This window comes from Puma concolor, chromosome D1, assembly GCF_028749965.1.
Source record: "Puma concolor isolate L17-30 chromosome D1, mPumCon1.1.hap2, whole genome shotgun sequence".
Taxonomy (NCBI): Eukaryota; Metazoa; Chordata; class Mammalia; order Carnivora; family Felidae; genus Puma; species Puma concolor.
This window is the reverse complement of record NC_141676.1, coordinates 42,877,418-42,900,092: the sequence shown is the minus strand read 5'-3', so window position 1 is coordinate 42,900,092 and position 22,675 is coordinate 42,877,418. Positions and strand designations below refer to the sequence as shown.

Sequence of the window (22,675 nt, the reverse complement as noted above, 5' to 3'; positions counted from 1 at the left end):
CCTCCTGCCTGGACCCTCCTAACATACTGAGCCGAGATCTCCGGGGAGAGGTTGGCTGAGGTAGCGGGACGAGGGCAGGCCCGTCCTCTCTCCTTGGCTCAGCGTCCTCTTGCGCTCCCGGACCAGGGCCTTCTGGTGCCGCTTCATGCGCTCCAGCTGCTCCTCCGCACTCATCTTGCCCCGCTGATGGTCCCCTGAGTACAGACGCTCCAAGGCACTCTTGGGTCTCTGAGGAGCAGGAGGGTGAGAGACAGGGCAGCTAGGCTGGGACACAGAGGACAGCCACCCTGTGGCTTCTCACTCCCATTCTCTCTCTCTCTCTCTCTCTCTCTCTCTCTCTCTCTCACACACACACACACACACACACACACACACACACACACACACACTAGTTGGGCTCCTCTTAGTCATAGAGAACCCCTTTCTCTAAGCATACTCATGGACACAATATCCCTGACTCTCACAGGCTGTCTGGGGAGCACCACATTCTGCACATGCAGACACTGAGGCCCAGGTTCGTCCAGCTGGGCACACATACAGCACGTGATGGGACCAGAACTCAGGGTGCAGACTTCCTGGGTACCCTCCTGGGAGCCTGAGAGGATGCAGAGAAATGTGGAGGGTCCATAGGAAATGGAGAGAGCTGTATGATGATGCTCTTCTAGGTGGGCAGTGGAAAAGGTATCACTGAGCACATGATGACAGGGACCCTGAACTCAGCTGAGGTCATCTCAGAGGCCATCCCCGGCACTCACAGGATTGCCAGTCCATCCACCTCAGAGCCCTTCCCTCTGTGGGTGAGGGAGCAGTGCGCTCCCTGAGAACTTCTCAAGGTCACTCACAGGGAAGGTCACCTTGCTGCTTTCGGCATTGAGACCCCTCCGGAGTGTGACGTAGGGAGCAATGGTGGACGACTGCTGGAGCCTTGACGTAGACCCTGAGAGGCCTTGGTGAGGAAACAGAAGAGCAAGTGTATTTGTGATGGGGTGGACAGGTCACCAGCCCCTCCCTAATCACCTCCCACTCCTGTGAGGGGGGCCATGAGGACCTAGCTAGAAGAACCCATTCTTCTTCTTCCCTAGGGCGAGGAAGAGCAGGCCCAGATAGAGGCCAGCCCAGGAGTGCTCTCTGTCCCCAATAGGGAACAATGTCCCCGGAGACCTGCAGACTACCCTAGTCTTCCCTCACATGCAGAAGACCTGGACAGCTTGGCAGGTAGAAAGGATGAAGGGGAAGGAATGTCCTTCATCCTTTCTTCCTGATGCACTACATGGCCCAACTTGGATGCCCTGCCTCTGTGAAGCCTTCTCAAATGCCCCAGCAGAATCTATTATCCTCTATATCCTTCAGTATATTCCTTGGTTACTGCACTGACCACAATGTCAACATACCTGTTCAACTAGACTGCAAATTCAACAATGCCTGGTTGGTTGAATGACTGACTGACCGACTGACTGAATAAATGAATGAACGGAAAGCAGCAGCACCAGGTATTTGTTGAGCTCTTAACTATGTAACAGGCAGGCACTGTGCTAGGTGTTTTATATAGATTTTGTTCCACTGGCCTTACTATGTAAGCATTACCTGACCATTGTAGAGATGCACAATCTAAGACTCAGAGAGGTCAAGGAACTTGTCCAAGGTCACGTGGTAGGAATATCATCGGCCATGTGCTTCCCATGTTTAGGGTCCTAGAGCTTACAGAAATCATCTCACCCTGGCTGGCTGGAGCCACCACCTATGCTTTCTCCACTAACACCAATTCTTATCAGGGGTCGTCCCTGACATGTGGAAATGGACATCACACTGACTGAGGACACTGCTAGCATTTAGCATGTAGGGAAAAGAATGATTAATGTCCTGCAATGCAAAAAGAATCCTGAGCAACAAAGAAATGTCCTGCCCTAAGTGCCACTGATAAACATCTCTAGGCCACAACGAATTAAGGGAACAGTGCCCCTGGGCACAGTGCCAAGGGTTGCTGTGGCCCACACTCAGCGAAATCCAGAGCCTATGCCCTCCAGAACCAGCTCCGGCCATAGCATGCCTAGGAAGCATGGTGGGCCAGGAGTCCCATAACCCCACAAGTGCTAGAACCATAGCTGTGTCTCTCTCTGCTTCTGCATCTTGCCAGAGAAGGAAAGCACTTGACTGCCCACCATGGGGAGCAGATAGGAGGGGATCAGGGGAGGAACAGATGAAGGTGCATGGTCAGCCTGCTCAGGGATTCCAGGAGACCCAGATGCAAAAAGGTGGAGAGACCTCCCTTGAAGGGGATTTCTGAGGAGAGGGTCTGGCTACGGGGAAAATGGGGGATGGGTGAGCCTAAGGGCCTAAGTATGTTCCCATCTCCGTCTTAAAGAGCTAGGAGAGGACAGTGAGGACAATGCCCAATTGTTTAAAGAAAGGACTCGTGGAGTCTCAGAGTGACACAGAAGAGCAAAATCCCCCTGGAAGGCCTAGGATGGCCATACTGGAGTCAGTCATCCAACATCCCTGCCTGCAGGGTACAATGGCCTGAAGCCACAACACTGGGATTGCATTCTGGCCCCTCATGTACTTACTATTTGGTAAGTCAGTTAATTTCTCTGAGACGTAGTCTTCTTGTCTCTAAAATGGGTATAATAATGGTACTTCCTTCATAGGATTATTACAAATATTAACTAAAAGAATATGAAGTGCTTAAAACAGGGCTGTACTTCATAGTAATTGCTATTACCATTATTTCTGGGGGCAGATGTAATAAAAGAGAATCAGGATGTGGGCCAGAGGAAGGAAGGACAGGCCCTCCCTGCAGCCCAGAGTCTCCCCGACAGCTGCTGCCCATGCTGAGGCCCAAGGCTGCAGGCAGAAGGGTGTGAAGTAGCAGGTGAGAGCTAGGGAACAAGTGGTATGGTAGAAGTGGGGGTTCCCAAAAAGCCTCCGTGGAGTTTTGCCTTACCTCTGCCTGGCAGGGTCTGGTACCTGCTGTCAGGGCCCACAAGTCCCAGGGAGGGCTGGGCCACGTCCCCACTGAAAGTCGCCAGCTCGGGTTCACTAACGTACGACCGGAGCTCTACCTGTGGGCAGAGTCTGAGGCTGTCATACCTGCCCAGTGTCATACCACCTTCCCTCCCCTCGCTCACAATGGGACAGCCCCAGGGGTCCTCCCTGCTCACCCTGGAGTCCCCATTCACACACAGCCCCTGCTCCCGGTCTCGCTTCCTCTCATCCGACTGCCGCTTAAGGCCCCTCACTGAAGTGTGCCGGATGACGGTGGCCTCCTTTGGCAGAGGTGGCACGGCCGGGGGCTGGTCCTCTGGACTGTAGAGCTCGGGGAGTGGGGGCCTGGGAGGTGCCTCGTCTTCCTGCTCAGAAAAAGAACCAGAATCAGTGCCCAGTGAGAGGGAGCTGGAGGGAGGATGCCTCCCCGTCAGGCATAGAGCAGGCCACACGAGGCCTGCAGAGCATGACTGCTTCGGCCCAGGGATGCCAACATTTCCCCTGGATGAGCTGTGAAGAAGGGGAATGCCTCTGCTCTGATCCTGTTCTTCCCTTCCATTCACTCCTTTTCCATTCTTCAAAGCATAACCTGTACAAAATCCAGAACTCAGGTTTCCTGTGTCCATGGTCTTACTTCACTTGCCAGAAGAGCACCATGGGGGGAGCAGGCTGGTAACTCCATGCTTATTTGTATGTTTGACAGAACCCCCCCCCCCCACATCTACCCCACTCCCTGGTGCTCACGCTGAGCTGACTAGCTGTCCCCACATGGTCTCTGGACCCTTCAACAGATTGGGATCTGAGCAAGGACAGTCTACATCGTCCTGCCCTTTCTATCAGAAATGTGCGTGGTTACAAAATATTTCCTCCTTCCTGACTCAGGCATGAATAAGGAGTCAGCATGGGTGACTCACTGCCTTCCCGTCAGCCCACTCCCTGGCGGTGATGAATGTAACTATTTTTCTTGAAACGGACCCCCACACCCCCCAACAATGTTCTTTGAGAGCTGTGGCTTTTGCACAGACCAACAGCCTGGCCCCTGACTGTCATAAACACCCACCTCTGGAATCAATGACCACTGGGGCTCCTTCCTAAACGCCCCCTTTCTTAGCTTAATTTTGCTTTGTTTTTCAGGATTTGGGAGAGGTCAGAAAAGGGTACTGAAGCTTGCTCTACAAAGGTTAATCCGCATTCTAGTAAAGTGACACAGCTCACTGTTGTGTGAAAACTAAGCTGCCTGTCCCAGATCCCCGTAGGCCCTCTGAGCATCAGTGGCTTCCAACCCTGACAAGGTCTTGGAATCACCAATTTCTAAAAAGCTCCCTGGAAAGATAAACGCAAAACACTGACGCAAACACAAAACTGCCTTTGATCAAAAGGAATAGAATGTCTGGAGATGGAGGGTGGGAGCAGACACTTTATTATATACTTTTTTTGGTATATTCTGATTTTGTGTCCTGTGACAGTATTACCTAATAAAAAAAGTAAATGATATTAAATTCAAGAAAATAAGCCAAATAAAAATGAAAGAACTATAGCTACACACAACAATATAAGTCTCACAAATACAATGTTAATGAAAAAGTGCAAGATACAAAAGAATACAGTATCACCTACAGGCAAAATTAAAGTGTTTAGACACAGGTAGCAACATTTCAAAAAGAGAAAAGAGGCAAGGAAATTGTCCGAGTCAAGATAGTGATAGTGGCACAAAAGGACTCATAGTCCTGAGGGCTCCAGTTGCTGACAAAGTTCTATTTCTTGGTTTGCGTGTTGGTACAAACAGGTGGCCTCTTTATCATTTGTTAAATCATATATTTAGGCTTTATGTCCATTTCAGGATATCATTGTTTCACAAATATAAATATAAACCAAGCAAACGACAATAAAATATGGTAAACCTGGTAAATGAAAGGAAAGAAGACCACCCCCAGGCAGTGACCCTGATGCTCAATCAGGTTGAAAAGCCCTGTCTGCAAGCCACAGAGGACCAAGCTGTGAAGAGCCTCTGTGACCATCTATCCCAAGCTGCTTGTTCTGTACCAGGGGAAACTGAAGAAGCCCAGAGAAGGGGTGGGCCTTGCCCAAGAACCCAGTGAGAGAACAAGAACTGGAATCCAGCACAGATCCCCGGCCACCACCTCCTCCTTCTTCTCCCCATCCTGGCTAGCAGGCGTCTCACCTTAAGTCAGGAGCTCTCTGCCCCAGCCATTCCTGCTGTTTGTTTTGCTATTTTCTGTTCTGTGGCTGGTACCCCCATTGCCTCTTAGATATAAAATTGGGAAAGAGACCTCAACATGAAGAAACTCACAGCAACTCAGTCCCAGCACCTGTCGTTCCAGCTCTGGGCCCTGGGCTACGGCAGGAAGCAGGTGGACAGTGAGGACCAGGGTATGGGAATTTGTGTGTTTTAGCCAGCATTGCACACCAACCTTGTCACAGGTCCTAGGCACACCCAGTGCCCAGGCAAAGCTCCTCTAAGCCTTTGTTGGCAAAACCTGAAGGTCCCCATCTCAAGGTCCCCTCTACTATGGCTTCCCTGTCACTTAGGCTAGATCCCTCGTATTCTCCAGCCAAGGCTGGCCTGGCCCTGGAGACACGAACCATCACAGTACCTGACCACATCTTCTATTTCCTTAAAGTCTGCTCCCAGATTCTGTCAAAAGCTTGGCCCTTCTCTTTGCCAGTCAAGCCAAGGTGTTGGCTCAGGCAACCACATGGCCACAAAACTGATCTGAGGAGCTGGGCTGAATGTCCAGTTAGATGGCAGGTGGCACAAAGAACAGTCAGGAGATGTGGACTGGATCCACTAATATGGAGATCTCAAGCAAACGTTAACACATTTGGGCCTCAGTTCTCATATGTGTAGAATGGGATACAGACCTTCCTTCTATACTCCGTGAGGTTATTGTGAAGATCAATTGTATTCTACAACCCACAGAGTGCTCAGCTGCCGATGAAGACAAAATACTCTTGCTGAGAGGAATTCATCACCCACAGGCTTGTGTAACTCCAGGTTTGCAAGGAGTCCTGTGTGGGGCTACCTACCTCTGCATGATGCATGTCACAAATTCCACCCTACTTAACACAATCACTTCTTCTTGCTGGACCTCGGTTTTCCCAACTGCAAAATGGGAAGGTTGGGCTAGATCCTCTCTAAGGCCCTTTCCAGTTCTGGCAGTCTAAAGCACAACAGCAAGGCCCTACCACTCCTTAACTATTCATAGCTCAGGACTCCGGCTGGTTCTGTCTTCCCAGGTTTTCCCAAAAGCTTCTCTCCCAACAGAAGCTGACCTGAGGAGAGAGAGGGACAACAGCGCTCAGCAACTGGCCATCGATACTTACAACTTTGGGCTTCGTCTTGGTTGGTGACTGAAGAGGGGATGTCACTTTCCTCAGCTGGGGTGGATGAGGTCGGTACGGCACATAGGTTTGCAGCTGGGGGAAGAGTCGAACCTCCAGAGGGGTCCGCACGGGGCTGGTGGGAGGGCTGGACTGTGGGGGTGGCTTGCTCTCAGAAGTTGAGAGTGAAGGCACAGGCGGATGAGGAAACAAAGGCACCGTTTTTCTCTCTAAAGCATGTGGAGGCAAACAAAGGATGGAATGGAACAAAGACCCTCGTCTCTGGAGGACAAGGGGAGGGGCTTACGCCATAAAGATCTGACCTCTGCAAGGGCCAGCCCACAAACCTGGGTGTTGGCCTCCAACCCCCTGACTCCAGGAAGATGGCCTCCTCACCTGGATTTTTGACTGATTCCACCAGGATTCTAAAGTTCTCTTTATTTGCACTCAGGCCTGCAATGACGTCTTCAATCCTCCAGAGATCCTTCTGTATCTGCGATTTCTCCTGAGAAAGACAAGGTGGTGGTTCATTTCCCTCTCAGATCCTCACCAGAAGTTTCTCATTAGGACTTACGCTATCATTTCAGACACAGCACCTCACCCTGGGTGGGGCAGCATCCCCTCTGGAAACCCCACCAGGGCTAGAGCCAAGCCTGCCTCGAAGCTTCAGAGGGTACCACACACATGGAAAACGCCCAAGATCTAGGGGAGAAATTCAGAGGATCTTTCACATATTCACCTTGCCTATTTCTCCCAAATTTAAAAGATTGCCTTAAATACTATGGAAATGCTTCCACTTATAAGGTATCTAGAGTAATCAAAGACAGAGACAGAAGGGTGGTTACCAGAAGCTGGGGTGGAGAAGGGAATAAGGATTGTTGTTTAATGGGTACAGAGATCCAGTTTTGCAAGATGAAGAAAATTCTGCAGATGGGTTGCACAACGTGAATGTAGTTCACACTACTCAACCATATGTTAAAAATGGCTAAGGTAATCAACTTTGTTATATATATTTTATCACAGTTAAAAAAAATAGACTGTTTTAGGCAACCATGGCAAAAGGGAAGAGAAGGCAAGGACTAGAGGTTACACTATCCCCAGAATATAAAGAGCATCTTTTAAAAAACTATTTCATATTTTTTAAGTAGGCTCTACACCCAACGTGGGGTGTGAACTCATGATCCCAAGATCAATAGTTTCATGCCCTACTGACTGAGCCAGACTGGTGCCCCATAAAGAACATCTTTTAAAAGACAGAGCTGAATCCTGGGATTTGGGGTTAAGAGTACAATGGGCGAGTATTTGGCAATAAGAAGAAATGAAGTATTAATACATGTTATAACATGGATGAACCTTGAAAACATTTATGCGAAGTGAAAGAAGCTAGACACAAAAGGCCATTTGTTATGTCACTTATACAAAATGTCCAGAAGAGATAAATCTACAGAGACACAAAGTAGATGAGGTGGGGGTGTGGATGGGGAGTGACTCTTAATGGATAGAGGGTTTCTTTTGGGGGAATGATGAAAATGTTACAAAACTGTGGTGACAGTTGCACAATTCTAAATATTCTAAATACCACTGAATTGTATACCTTAAAAAGGTGAATTTTATGGTATGTGAATTATGTGACAAAACTTATTTTTTTTAAAAGTACAATGGGAAAAGGGCCAGGCTACCCAACCATATGCATACTCTGACAAGTTACAATAGAAATCGGACGGGGAGAGATACTAAAAAGAGGTGAGCAGACTTTATCAGGATTAAGGGACTGTGGGCATTTTATGGAGTGTAGTTGACACACAATGTTACGTTAGTTTCAGGTAACATAGTGATTCAACTGCTCTATATGTTACACTATGCTCACCACAAGTGTAGCTACTGTCTGTCAAGATACCACCATACAATGCTATTACAATATCACTATGTTCCCTATGCTGTGCCTTTTAATCTAATGATTTATTCTTTTATTGACTAGAAGCCAATACCTCCCCCCGCTCCCCTTTACCTGTTTTGTGCATCCCCCTCAACCCCTTCCCTTCTGGCAACCATCAGTTTGTTCTCTGTATTTACAGGTCTGAGTCTGCTTTTTTGTTTATTCTTTTGTATTTTGAGATTCCGCATGAGTGAAATCATATGGTATTTGTCTTTCTCAGTCTGACTTATTTCGCCTAGCATAAATACCATCCGTGTTGCTGCAAAAGGCATGAGCTCATCTTTTTTATAACTATGTAATATTCCATTGTGTGTGTGTGTATAACACATCTTCTTTATCCATTTGTCTACAGATGGACATTTAGGTTGCTTCCATATTGTGGCTATCGTAAATAATGCTACAATAAATATAGGGGTGCATGTATCTTTTAAAATTAGTGTTTTTGTTTTCTTCAGGTAAATACCCAATAGAGGAGTTACTGGATCATACAGTATTTCTAATTTTTTGAGGAACCTCAATGCTGTTTTCTACAGTGGCTATACCAATTTACACTCCCACCAACAGAACACAAGGGTTCCTTTTTCTCCACATCCTCACCAACATTTATTTCTTGTCTTTTTTATTGCAGCCATTCTGAGAAGTATAAGGTGATACTGTATGGCTTCTTTCAAAAAAAAAAAAAAGTTTGTTTTTTTTTTTTGGCGTTGGGTTGTAAGTTCTTTATATATTCTGGATATTAACCTGTGGGCAACTTTTAATAGAGTTGTTTGAACATGAAAGTATTCTTTTAATTTTTTTAATGTTTGTTTAATTTTGAGAGAGAGAGAGAGAGAGAAAACAGGAGCAGGGGAGGGGCAGAGAGAGAAGGAGACACAAAATCCCAAGCAGGCTTTGTGCTGTCAGTGCAGAGCTCAATGTCTGCCTCAATCTAACAAACCGTGAGATCGTGACCTGAGCTGAAACCAAGAGTCAGACACTTAACCGACTGAGCCACCCAGGCGTCCCAGTATTCTTTTAAGTTTTAAACTATCATGGGAGAACTTAGCTGTGATCATTCCTCCATGGGCTTAAAAGCAAAGTCCTCATACCACATCTGCTCTCGAGGCGCCCAGTCACCCTCAAGTGGAAGGATTCTTGCATGTGTGATACTTAAGGACTTGCCTGATTCTGCAAGTAGACTATGTGCTCCTTGGTATATCCCCACAGGGCTGGGGACCCAGCAGGCTCTCAGTACATGTATGTTGAGTGAAAAAAGGACCAATCACATAAAGTTCCTTGACCAAATGAGACAACATTTGGAGCTGAGACAACAGATGTCTCCTAAAGGAGCTCACATTCTCATACTCTCTCCATCCTTCCAACATCAACGCACATCCTCTCAGGGCTGATAAACAAGGAATGGGCTTGATGCTTAGCGCTACACCAAAGCACGAGTGCCCTAAAACAGACATGTTATTGAGCCCAGAGTGGGTGTGTAAGCTAACAAGATTATCTCTGGAGCAGACTAAGCAGAATGCTGGGAAAAGGTAAAGGAGGAGTATCAGATTAAAATCAACACTTTCCCCTCTCCTCTGGCAGTCTACCTGGCATACATACCTGTCAGGTTACAGTCCTGCCCCCATTTTGCCTTTCTGCCACCCTCGTATGTAAGAAAAGAGCAACAACCCAGCGAAAGCCAGAGAATCTCTAAGGTTCTCCAACGATAATGGAATTTCAGAACTTAATGACAAAGTCAAGGAAGCTTTTGGGGAGCACGGGGTGGTTTTCATTCCTGCATCCACACACCATGCTGGGCAGGGAAGGCTACTACATACTGCATTCAGCACAGGCTTGAATTTATTGTCCAGAAGTAAGAACACATACAGGTAGCCTCACTTATCACATAGTTTTCACACAGTTACCTGGATGTTCTTTATTCTCTGGCTTCCCTGCACAGGTGGTCATGAGGATCTTTATAAACAAATCCACTCATCTTCACTGAAAAGCCTACAAATTTTCTCACAGCCAAACCTGGCTAAAGGGAGGCAAGTTTCCAAGCAAGTTCCACTGCTGAGAATTTGCATATGTGGCTACAAGCGTATCTCCAGTGTTAATGACTCTGGAGTCTAATATCAGGACTCTAACAGCTTGTCTGGTCTAGAATTACACCAAAGAAGTTAGCACAAAGGCTGTTCAAAGAAGGGCTTTGTGAGCTTCCGAGGTCACTTTGGCACTCAGGGAAAGCAAGAGCAATGCCTCCAGCCTAGGTAGACATCAAGCTGCAGGGCCTAGGCTTCAATCTAGCCTAGCTCTTTATAACTTACATGGTTAAGTTCTCCAGGGAGTCTGTGACAAGACTTATACATTGTACTCATTTGTTTTTTAGATCAGAGAAAGGGATTCTGGGACTGCTGCAAGTTAAATCACCATGAAATAAGGCACGGTAGAAACACAAATGGCCAATGATCATATAAAAAGATGTTTACCCTACTAGTGATTAAATTGATGCAAATTAAAACAAGATGTCCTTTTCAGCCAGCAGAATGACAAAAGCTAAAAAGACTGATAACATCAAGTGCTGGAGGAGCTGTAGGTAAACAGGGTTCAGCACCCTCATTCACTGTGGGTGGGAGGGCAAATGAGTGCACCCTTTTAGAGGGTGACTGGGCAGCATCCATCAACATTTAAGATGTACACTCATTTCAACAGAGCAAGGCCACTCCTAAAAGCCTATCTTAGATAAACGCTTATAAATGGGCTTGAAAAGGCAGTTACACAGATGTTTTTTGTGGTACCATTATAAAAGCAAAACACTGCAAATAACTTAAATGCCCATCAGAAAGGAATGGCTAAGGTATAGAATATCTAGACTATGAAAACTATGCAGCTGTTAAGAACTAATTTCTTTTACTTTACACGGCCTTCTGAGATTATGGAAATCTTCTATAATCTGTGCCGTTCAATACAGTATCTACCAGCCACACGTGAGCTACTACTGAGCATTTGAAATGATTCTAGTGTGACTGAGGAATATATTTTTAATTTTAGTTAATTTCAATTAATTTATGTTTACACTTAAATAGCTACTGTATCAGGCAACATAAACTTGGGGGTATTTTTCCTGGAAAGATTTCTGTAACATAAAGTTCTGACAAAAAAGCAAGTAACCGAACGTGTAAGTATGATTCCTCTCCTAAGTACACCCAACTCACACCCCCAAATAAATTATTTTATGTATGGGCACATGTCTGAAAATGCACAGAAAATGGTATGGAAGACAATACCACCCACTGATGGCACTGATTACATACAGAGAAGGTGACAGACTGGAGCAGAAAGAGAAGGGAGGGAAGAGGGGCTTTTATTTCATGTTTTGCTTTTTCTTCTTATTGTTTGGCCTTTACAGAGAGATGCATTCATGTATTATTTTTATAATTATAGAAACACAAGGAATGAAAAGCTAAAAAACGTTACTGCTAAAATTAATGTAGATCATTGAAAAAGATCCAAGAAGATAAGTATAATGGGACAGAACACTTTAAGGAACTAGTAACTAGAAATAATCACTTGAAGGACTTTGTCAACCGTATTCACTAGTATTTTCAAGCCACTATGCCAAGTGCTGTGGTACCAAAAAAAGAATAGGAAAAGGTTAGCTTGGGTTCGGGGAAATTATGGGGGGAAAAAAACAACAGCAAGAGACAGACAACTTCTGGGAGACCTAGCAGGCCAGCCCAGCCCTGAGCTACAGGCAAGAGTCTTCTCCACATGGTCTTGGACGAGGTTTCTGGGAATTGGCCCCCAGTGGTGAGTGGAGGGATAGCAGGCATCTCCAGGGCCACAAACCCAGTTCACCTCTTGTATTCCTTCACTAACATCCAAAGTCAGTACGTATACAAAGTCACTTTAAGGAAGAGCCTTGGCTAGAACCAGTCCATCGATTAGAAAGCTTAGCGTCAAAATTGGCCTAGCATGGTGCTTCATGCACAAGATGTCTCAATGAATGCTTGCTGATTTCAAATAAATTGAATTGATGTCAGGGAACTGATGGAAGAGATACAGTAGATCTGAAGTTGGGTTCAAAAGCAGGTTATTTTCCATTTTTAAAAATTTGAGGGTGGGCAGAAGCCTGATCGGGCACCACAATGGGGAAACACTGGGCAGCTGGAGGACCCAGCCTGGAAGAATAAAGACCACATAGGGCCTTTCTTCTCTCACCTTTGGGGGCAGAGGCAGCCATCAATGGAGTGGCCTGGTTTTAAGGGTAGAGGAGGCAGGGCTCTAAGGCTGCCTTTCCTGAGTAGAGCAGTGGCCACAGTGATGGGTATCTCCCAGCCTGGCTCCAGAAATGCAAATAACTGCCTGGAGACCAGAGGCACCTAGATGGACCTGGAGTCACACTGCCTCCTCAGGTGAAGGACTGATAACATCTATCTTCAGGAATCAGAGGAAGGAAGGAAGGAAGGAAGGAAGGAAGGAAGGAAGGAAGGAAGGAAGGGAGGGAAGAAGGAAGGAAGGAAGGAAGGAAGGAAGGAAGGAAGGAAGGAAGGAAGGAAGGAAGGAAGGAAGGAAGGAAGGAGGTGGGGCTTTCTGCCGCTGTCTAAGTGAGTAGCCCCAAAATGGAACCAAGAATCACGGGAACAGATTATTCTCAAGTGTCTGTAAGGTTCTCAAGCTCGGTATTTCTCTCCCCTCAGGGCCATTTCCTCCAAATGATCCGTAGCAAAACGCTTGCAAAAATGCCCAAGAGGCAGGGGGTGCTGAGGTGAGTTCTCTCATCACAGCCTGGCCGGAGGGCGGGGCTGGGGGGGGGGGGGGAGCAGGCTGAGTCCCGGTGGGGGAGGAAAAAGCCCCTGGGTAGGGCTCACAGCCCCACAGGTGAAGGCTCTCAGAAGAGATCAGACTTCAGAAGGGATGAAGAGCCCTTGGGTCACCTGGAAAAAAAAGGCTCTTCTGTGTTGTTCTTGCAGGGTCTGCTTCAGCTGCTCCACATCACTCTCTAACTTCAGATATTCATTCCAGGCATTCTCCATCTCCTGTGGGCCAAGAAAATGCTTCTGATTCTTAGTTATCCCCTGACCCCAAGACGGGCCCATGAGCACCTGTGCTCTTGACCACTGCTGACCCAGCCAGGGGAATAGGAAAGGGGGGTCCCAGAGGGTCTCAGGCAGGCCTGGTACGAGAGAGACAGGGCTTGTCTTCTCATTCCTGCTCTGACCCAGGCCACCTGCATTGTTCCCTCTCCCACACTTGGAGATGCTTTGGTCCCCCACCCCGGCAGAAAGCACCTGCACCACACGAGATGGACAAATAAAAAAGGAGAAATTCTGACATGCTGGAATTAACTGTACACAGTTCAGGGGAAGGGCCTTGCAGGCTGCTCTGAGAAATGTGGTCCCCTTGGTGTTTCACTGTAGCCATACAGGAGTCACTATATCAAGACTCTTGTCCCCGGCCACCAACTCAACTACAGCTGTGAGATAGGAGAAGCAGCCCCCTGCCCAGCCCATCGTGGGGGGCTGGGTGGAGGAATGGGGGCAGGGGAGTGTCTGCCACCCTCCACACCCTCTACACACAGTGGACTCTCTGGAGATCTCCGCCCGGATGTGGACAAGGTCCTCCTGCAGCAACCTCTGCTGGTAAGCAATCTTCTCCAGGTGCTGGGGCTGGTCTCGGTACTGCTCCATCTGTCTGTGCAATACCTCCAGGACGGACTCTAGCTGGTCCTACATCGGGCAAGGGCCAAAGAGCAAGAGGAAAGCAGGACAGTCCCTGAAGGCCTCCCCATACCATGCTAGGAACTAAATAAATCTGCTGGATCTAAGGCTGAAGGACCTACTGCCCAGCTGCAGCCTGAGTCAGGGCCTCTGATTCCAGCTCTAACTCTGCCCACTGGGTGGCCTCCTAGGACAAGTCACCTAATAGCTCTGTGCCTAAACTTCCTCATCTGTGAAGTGGGTATAAGATCATCCACTCTTTATGGGATAAACTATAAGGATACATCAAAGAGTAGATGGAAAATTCTCTTAAGTTTTATCAGCACATGTTATAAACCTTCAGCATCACAAATACAATGCCTTATTAAAGTGCAAAAAAAAAAAAATATCACACTAAGGGTCCAAGAAACCAAACACTGCAGCCCCTGGCCTGTTCCTCCTCTCTCATCTAGACTTGCTTCCTCCATAGCCCAGATCCTAGGAGGAAAGGAGCTCTAGAAAGTGATAGCCTCTGTCCTATTATAAGTATGGCCACTTTCTCCAAGGCAGTCCCCTTGCATGGAATTCAGGGGCCTGGGGTCATCACATACAAGCCAGTGGAGCCCTCCTCCCCCAGGCTAACCTCATGGTGCCTCTCAGGAGAGTTAAGTCAGAGCAGAATTAAGGTGGGGGAGGGGTAGGTGGCACTCGGAATAAGCAGTCTGAAGTCTCCCCAAAAGATTTCCTCCAGGTTTAGGCAGAAACCCTCCTGGAAGCACCCTTTAAACCCACACATTGTTCTAGATAAACAAGTACCTGTTCTGGCTAAATGAATACCTGTGACATGACAGTCCAATCTGTATCTGTGGAAAATACAGAATGACAAAACCCCCTGCCAGCCAGCCCAAGATTATGTGAAACTGACGCATACTTTGTTCTCCTTGAGGGCTCGGATCTTGTCTTCCAAGTCCTGGAGGATCCTGTCTTGTTCACAGAAGATGCTCAGTTTGACCTGTGAGCAAGAACAGGTGGGAGAAGGCCTGGGATGATGAGAAAAGGGCACAACCTTGAAGTGTGATCAGAAGGTCTTTGGCCTTCCAATCCCTCCAAACCCCGTCTGAAACTGCCCGCCCACCCTGGGTCTGGGGGCAGCAGGCAGCCGGGGGGTCAGCCTGTCACCCTGTTTACTCACGTCAATGTCACTCTCCGCGATCTTCACTGGCTTCAGACTTCGATCCTTGACGAGATCCCTGCCTGTCATCTGGGAGGTGAACAATTTAAAGCAGATTAACCCCAATGTTCAGGATTAGACTTAGAGAAGGAGAGTTAGCCCCACAATGGACAAGTGTGGAAGTCTTTACAGGTAGGGTCATAGCATGAAAAGGGCAAAAACTCAGATGCTACCTCATTTGTATGCCTGTTTCATTTTAGGGAAAAACCAAAGCCTTTTTGTGATTCAAGAAGCACTTGTAAATTCCTCAAACTAAAGAATAAGTAGGCATCCAAGATATAGTCTCATTGACTGTGGAAGCTTAATTTGCCCAAAGTGAATCCAGTATGAATCCTGGAAGATTTAAAAGACACAGTTTAGCTATCGAAAATGTGACCCCCCACCCAGGGCAGTGAGGTGAACCAGGAGGAACCAGTGAGCCCCTGGGGCACTGTCAAGCCTTAGTTTAAGGAAGCCTCTTAGCAGCTTACTTCCCCATGAGCAAGGTCAGCCTATCTCATCCTATACCATTTGGGAAGAGAATTTGGTCAAGGGATGAAGGAACCTGGATGGCTGGGGTTTTCAATTGATCCCTAAATAACTGAGGCTAGGTCATACTTGTGTAAGTCACAAGTTACCCTGTCCTCTCAAGAAAGGAAACCAAGAAGCAGTAAACCTTATGAGCCAGTGGGCATTCATAACATTGTCCATCCTTCCCTTGACCCCACGTGGGCACCATGCTGCCATCTCCCACTAACCCCTACAAAGCTAAACCCAACTCTTTAGCCCATGTTTTCACTCCCCCCTAATCTCCTTCATGCCAAAAGCTGTATGGGGTGGGGGAGGGGGAACTTTTCCACAGACGCACCCCCCTGGCCAAGTCATGGTCAGGGAGAGCCAGGTCAAATATGCCCCATGCAAGGAAGACCATCTTGCTGAACTCCATTTTGCAGATATGACCAAGGAAACAGGGTGGAGTCAACCATAGCTGAGATAGGTGATGTGTATACTATGCAGAGGGTTCCAGTGTGGATGGATAGACAATTGCTGGAGAGATGGCCCTCACTTTCTCCCTACTCCATCTGAGAGGTCCACTAAGTTTGTGAGTGTAAATAAGAAGCAAAAATATATTGGCAAACATCCTCCTTAAAACTCAAGCCACTCATGTGCCCAACTGTCCTACACTCCTTCTTCCTATAATCACTGGCAAATGCGAAGGTCAAGGTCAAGGGACAATGCCATCTCTAGGCCTTGGGCTGAGGACTGACTCTGGCTGCAGACACACCCCCATCCATTCCTATGCTCCTTTTGGTCACACAGTAGATGGCAGGGACAGATGTCTTATTTATCTTGGTCAAGTCAGCCCTGAACATAAAGCCTGGCACACTGGAAGGCACTGGGAAAATGCTTATTGCATTGCAGGTAGGTCAAAGGTAAAACACATGTGGGTCAGTGCTGTAGCATCCTGGAAAAAATAGAACTCCAGCCAAATTCTGCTCTTCAGACTGGCAGATTATGTGTACATACATGTATACACACAGTCACGGAACACATGGACTCCTGCCACAATCCACAAACAAACTGCTGGCTCCTGCAAGGACAGAGGGGCAGGAAAGGTGGGGAGAATAAGGATAGGGAGGAGGAGGAGGAGGGGTGGAATGAACCTGGTGAACCACGAACAGCTGAACCTTCCAGGCAGGACTTGGGCCAAACTCAGGGGAACCCAGCAGGTAAAGGTAGGGAGGTCACTCTGTGTCACAGTCCTCCATTAAAGCAGAGGACAATGAGCTGGTCTACTCTCCAAAGGGCTGACCCTTGGCTCACTTCCCAGGAAGAAATCATTTTCAAATTGAGATATGCTGTGGGGATTTTTCCTCCTAGCAAAACTCTTCCCCTGATTTCACTGACGCTTTTAACAGATGATATCTTTTTGATACTGAAATAGCAAGGCAGAGAATCTAATTGAGCAATGCCTCATTTATCCAGCGCCATGAGGAATGACGTATTCGACACAAAAAAAGGCATTTTCAGAAAGCTGAACCTTTTAAACTTTTTGATGGAAAGGTTTCTAGAAGTAAATCCTACACTGCCTTCACAGAACTGAATATAAATTCAACCTTTTCGGGGATGAATCAGTCATTATAAAAATCAGTAATATGGAATTTCTTAGAAGTTAAGTGTATTAGGACCATTTGCTTCTTGATTACATTCTTCTAAATTTCTGTGCTTTCATTTCCGTTTTAGATTGACACATAATGTTTCTTTTCTCTCTCAGGACATTAGGTTACTCCCTCTTTTCTAAGAAGTAACTCTCTCTTGTCCCCTTTTAATGGCTGTGGTTAAGGTGCTGTGAGTTAGGAATTGAAATGACTGAGTCTGTTAGGACTGGAGACTCAACAGAGGGACAGTTGCTGCTTTTCCCTAACTCCCTCACCTCCAACTGGGTCTGGTGCCCCTCAGGGGAGGTCCTCCCACACCTGATGTCTCCCACAACTATGGGCCTTAGTACATTAGATGATGTGCTCTCTCTCCCCTCAAAAGATAGTAACCTGATGAGAGGTGGTTGTAGGGACTATGACATATTTTCTCTGTATCCTCAAAGTCCAGCCAGGGCCCACCACACTGAGGATATTTGGGAAGTGTTTGCCTGATGAACCTGTGACCGTATCAAAATCATGTGATTTGGCTCCTACTCCTATAGGCTTTAGACCATGGGCTTCATGAAAGTACTTACACAGCTCAAAGGCCCTTTAAACTTCTGAATTTAGCTTTGTTCTGGAGTCAAGGCTGCTATGAAATATCCACAAGTAGTATATTACATATAATTTTCCTTTTAAAACTGTGTTTTGTGATAGCAATGTTTAAATCCATTTGAAATATCAACTATGTGTCTCCAGCATTTCTGTCACCAGAAAAAAGTGAAATTCAGTGGGCACTCATCCATTTGAAAGAGTCTGTGCACCAGAAAGGAACTGAAGGCCACTCAGGCATTTTACCTCCCTTCCACCACATCTCGACACACCTTTTCTCAGGGCTTGGGATGACTGCACATAGCACCTGCCTCCCAACCTGTAGCCTCCCTTGGAATGCTACAAAAGTTGGCTACATTTCAGGCACTACTTCTGCATCGGTCAAAGGGGGGACTTGGGAAAGGGGGTGGCCCATTTTGTTCTAGTCCAGCTCTAGACTGTTTTCAATAGCAACACCCTGCCCTGAAGAAGAGCCAGCCTAATCCCAAGGCCATGGTAGAATCTCAGGATATGCCAGAGGCTCCAAGGTGACCAGGAACTGCTAACTCCTTCCTAAGAACTCATGCTTGACTCCATAGACCACACTGGTCTCTGTCTAGGTCAGTCCTCGCCATGGAGGCAGAGAGAGAATGGGAACACAACACAAGCTGGTGGCAAGCCAGGCAAGCCCCTCCCACCCCCGCGGCAGCACAAAAGATGGAGTCACAGAACACCACATGTGAGAGGTTCAGCTTGGTGCACCAGCCAAAATGCTGAAGGGAGCTTCAACAGGAGAAAAAAATAAACCGAGATGACTTGCAGGAAGCCTGGGGGCGGTCAGGAGAGCCCCTGGTTAAGCAAGTGATGAAGTCGGCACTGAGCCAAAAGCAATGGAATGGCCCCGCTTGGAGACACAGATCAGATCGTCTTACGCTTCTCCTGGGCCGACAGCCCCGTGCTGACTTCTTCAGCACTTTGTAAAGCACGTTGATCAAAGGTTCATTATTTTTTATCTGTTCCAAACAAAAAGGCAAATATAACAAAACGTAACAGGTGAGACATCAAAAGACACTTGAAGGAGCCAGAATTTGGGGAATCGGTAAGGGGAAACTTTAAGGAGGACACGTGCTGTGCAGTCCAAATGACTGAGTCTCAGTCTGGCTGTGCTGCTTCCCAGCTGCTGAGCCTTTCCAGATTTCAGATCCCTCACCTATAAAATGGGGGAAAATAACTTCTGCCTGAAGGATCTTAGTGCAGGCTAGTCTACATGAGAGGGCCAATGTCGGTGCCCATTTCCTTCCTGCTTCTCCTGCAGAAGACAAGAAGGGACTTTGCTTCTTCCTTCGTCCTCCCTCACCTTACACACTGCAAGACATCAAATCACTAGGGTGGTGCCGTGCGTTAGTCTCATCCCTGCCCCACATTTTCCACCTTCAGTGCCCCAGACCCTCATCTCCACACCTATGTTCATCTAAATAATGATGTCTTACCAATGATCCCAAATGCTTAGAGCTCCTTTGAGGGAACACTGTCCTACCCACCAAAACAGTAGATCTCAACCCTGGGTGAACACTGGAAATACCCAAGTGGCTTTAAAAAAAACTGATACCCGAGTCCTACTCCAAGAGACTCAGATATAATTCGTTGGAGTGGGTCCTTAAAAGCCCCCCTGGGTGATACTGATGTGCAAGCCAAGACTGGGAACCACTACTGTAAAAAGTGGTTCTCAAACTTCAGCATGCTTCAGAATCACCTGGAGGGGGCTTGTTAATACAGCTGACCCTTGAACTATGGGTTTAAACTATGAAGGCCCACTTATACATGGATTTTTGTTTTTCAACAAAAACAGTACAGCCCTATAAATTTTCTCTTTTCTATGATTTTCTTAACATTTTCTTTTCTCAAGCTTACTTGATTATAAGAATACAGTATGTAATACATATATCATACAAATATGTGTTAATCGATTGTTTATATTAAAGTAGACTATTAATAGTTGAGTTTTGGGGAGTTAAGTTTTACCTGGATTTTCAACTGCACAGGAGTTGATGCCCCTAACTCCCACACTGTTGAAGGGTCAACTGTATACAGATTTGCTGGGCCCTGTGTTCAGAGGTTCTCACTGAGCAGGTCTGGGGTGAGATCCAAGATTTTGCCTTTCTAACAAATTCCCGGGTATTACTGATGCTGTTGGTCTGGAATTACATGTTCAGAACCACTGCTTTGAAATAATGTTTCTCAACCCTGGCCAATAATGTTTCTCAACCATATGGGCCATATATTAGAAACACCTACAGAGTTGTTTATTTGTTTTTAAAGAATGATACCGGAGTATTACCAATTAGATCAGAATCTCTAAGGGGTAGGATCAAAGCACTGATAGTCATTTTAAAAGCTCTCCTGGTTATTCTAGTTCATGGCCAGGATTAATAATCTCTGCTCCAGAACAACAGACTTCAAACTTCTTTGTGCACAAGAATCATCCCAGAGCTTGATTTAAAAAATGCAGAATTCTGGGCACCATTTCCAGAAGTTCTAATTCAACAGAACCCCCAAGATCTGTACTTAAAAAAAAAAAAAAAATCTCCTAGGTGATCCTGAGGTAGGTGGTATCTAGACCACAACTTAAGAAACTTTGCTCTAGAAGCTAACTTAGGAAATAAACCCTTAACAGAGAAGCCCTGATCTCAAGCTCAGTCAGGAAGAGTCTGGAGGCCAACTGCCCGGAGCCACTGATGACACATCCCTCAACCAGGAACAACAAACAGTCTCTGTGGGGTTGACTGCAACCTGCTCTACCTACAATGACACCACCTGACCAGCAGCAGATACCCTCCCTTCCACCTCCCCTTCCCAGGTGTGCCTCACAGCTGCATAAAAACAATCTAAGCAGTCAATAACAGTGACCACCATACCTGCTTCTTCAGACCTAGCTAGGGTATAGGGTGCTGAAAAACAGAACTATGATGCCAGAAATACAATTCAGTGAATACAACTTTAGGGTGGGCAAAGTACATGGTACACAGAAGAAAGAAGGCAGGTGTAAAGTTAGACACTGGGTTCAAATTCCACACACATTACTGTGGAAGTGACTTCTCTTGATACTTGGGTTCTTGGTTAGTAATGTGGGTGGGGGTAATAATTCCTATCTCTCAAGGCTGCTTAGAGGATTGAGATAATGAACATGTGCCCAAACACTGCCAGGCAGGAACAGATGCTTAATCAAGGTGCAGTCCTTTCCACCCTGGCACCACCAAGTAAAATGCCAGAAGAGTAAACATTTTCCAAAAAGAGCATTAATACAGAGCATCTTCTAAAAGACTAGAATATACCTTTGTTTGATCACTTGGTACAACAGCAGAAATGCTCACTTTAGGGAGAAAAAGTTCCACAACATGTGGGGAAGCAAATACTGATTCTGAAAGCTGAGCATCAGCTGATTGGTGATGGCAGGAGCTTTGGATCCTTAAGCCTGTGGCCTTTGGAACAGGGCCATGGGGGAGCCTAGGCCAACCATGTGGGGATAGGGAGGCTGTTTTTCTCCAGACGGTCTCACCTCCTTCCTCTCCTCGCAAGGACCTCTCACAAGCAGCTGGTCACAGTGGGGCTGTGCTCATTGCTGTCCCCACACCCAGGCTGGGCTACAGGGCCCATTCAACTCTGCCCATAAAGGTCCTCATCTCAGGGACCCCAGCTGAGCTCAGCATCAGCTCATTTTGTCTAGTATGTCTCAATCTCAAGAGCCAATGGGCCTTAGGGTTTTCCTGATATAATCACGCATCCCTCTTGTCCTGCAGTGTTCATCTAGCTTCAGTTGCACCCTAGAGATGGAGGGGGGAGTGTTTCACCACAACTTGAGCAGGCCCTTTTAGAAATCCCTCTACTTGTAGCTGCTATCCACGTCTCTCTCTCTTTTTTAATTGAAGTACAGTTGATTTGTCTTAATTCTCCCTTACAGCCACATAAGACACATGGTAATGTTTTAGAGCTTTGTAGACTGTTTCTATGTCTCCTGAATTACCCAGAACTCTTTCCACCACTCTGCACTGCAGCTGTGCTAACTGCTGCTGTGTTTCTTGTTTCTTCCTAGCAAGACTTCCCATTAGGGAACCCCTCCCTCATTCCACAGGGAGTCTTAGGTTTGCAACTGGCCACCCATGGGGGCACTAAGCTGGAAGGAAGTGAACCTGGGTTTGCAGGTAGCCACCTTCCCTGGCCATATGGAAGCAGCCCACACACCAGGGAAAATAGAACAGTGATGATGTGGCCTGAGCCCCTGGGATGTAGCCCTTGGCTAAAAGAACCAGTATATTCCCTTTTTGGCTTATTCGCAGGTTGATTTGGGTTTCAGACGCCTGCAAACAAAAGAATCCTGCCTAATACACTCCTCAGCCATGGTTCTATAGGCCCTCAACACCTCTGCTTTGCTTCCAGCCCTTTCTTCGTCCAGATCCTGAAATGAGGGAACCCTATACCCCAGCTGGGTTTGAGCAGAGCAGAGCAGAGCAGGCCCACTGCCTCCCTGATGGGAGTACCCTCTACCTTGGAGAGAGGCCAAGGCAGTACCGACCTTTCTGGCAGCGATGCCAGATAGACAACTCACACACAGCACAAACCCCAGCGCCTCCCTGCTGCAAGTGCAGCTCATCTGGGGTGAAAGTTTTCTGAGAGGAACTTAGCAACTGGAGTAACAACTATAAGACTGCAGAACTCTGGTATCAACACAGCTGTTTTCTATCACATGACAACTTCCAGAAAGACTAATGTTCTGGGCATAGGCAGCGCCTAGCTAGTGAAACAC

At 46.9% G+C, this 22,675-nt stretch overlaps 1 protein-coding gene across 12 annotated transcripts in view; it reads right to left on the bottom strand.

Moving 5' to 3' along the window:
* Window positions 1-22,675, bottom strand: part of PLEKHA7 (pleckstrin homology domain containing A7) — a 220,065-nt gene that overhangs the window by 10,381 nt on the left and 187,009 nt on the right. For 8 of the 12 annotated variants that reach the window (XR_015240972.1, XM_086677863.1, XM_086677865.1 and 5 more), the window contains 11 exons: window positions 18,807-18,887; window positions 15,128-15,196; window positions 14,867-14,947; window positions 13,816-13,965; window positions 13,174-13,275; window positions 6,721-6,829; window positions 6,328-6,554; window positions 3,159-3,347; window positions 2,942-3,059; window positions 843-946; window positions 28-228 (listed from right to left, as the gene is read on the bottom strand). Coding sequence is in view for 11 of the 12 variants with exons in the window: in XM_086677863.1 (XP_086533989.1) it covers window positions 28-228; window positions 843-946; window positions 2,942-3,059; window positions 3,159-3,347; window positions 6,328-6,554; window positions 6,721-6,829; window positions 13,174-13,275; window positions 13,816-13,965; window positions 14,867-14,947; window positions 15,128-15,196; window positions 18,807-18,887 (1,431 nt within the window). In the remaining variant the exon portion in view is untranslated. The remainder of the gene's footprint in view (window positions 1-27; window positions 229-842; window positions 947-2,941; window positions 3,060-3,158; window positions 3,348-6,327; window positions 6,555-6,720; window positions 6,830-13,173; window positions 13,276-13,815; window positions 13,966-14,866; window positions 14,948-15,127; window positions 15,197-18,806; window positions 18,888-22,675) is intronic. The other 4 variants (XM_086677867.1, XM_086677870.1, XM_086677872.1 and 1 more) reach the window with 2 other exon arrangements.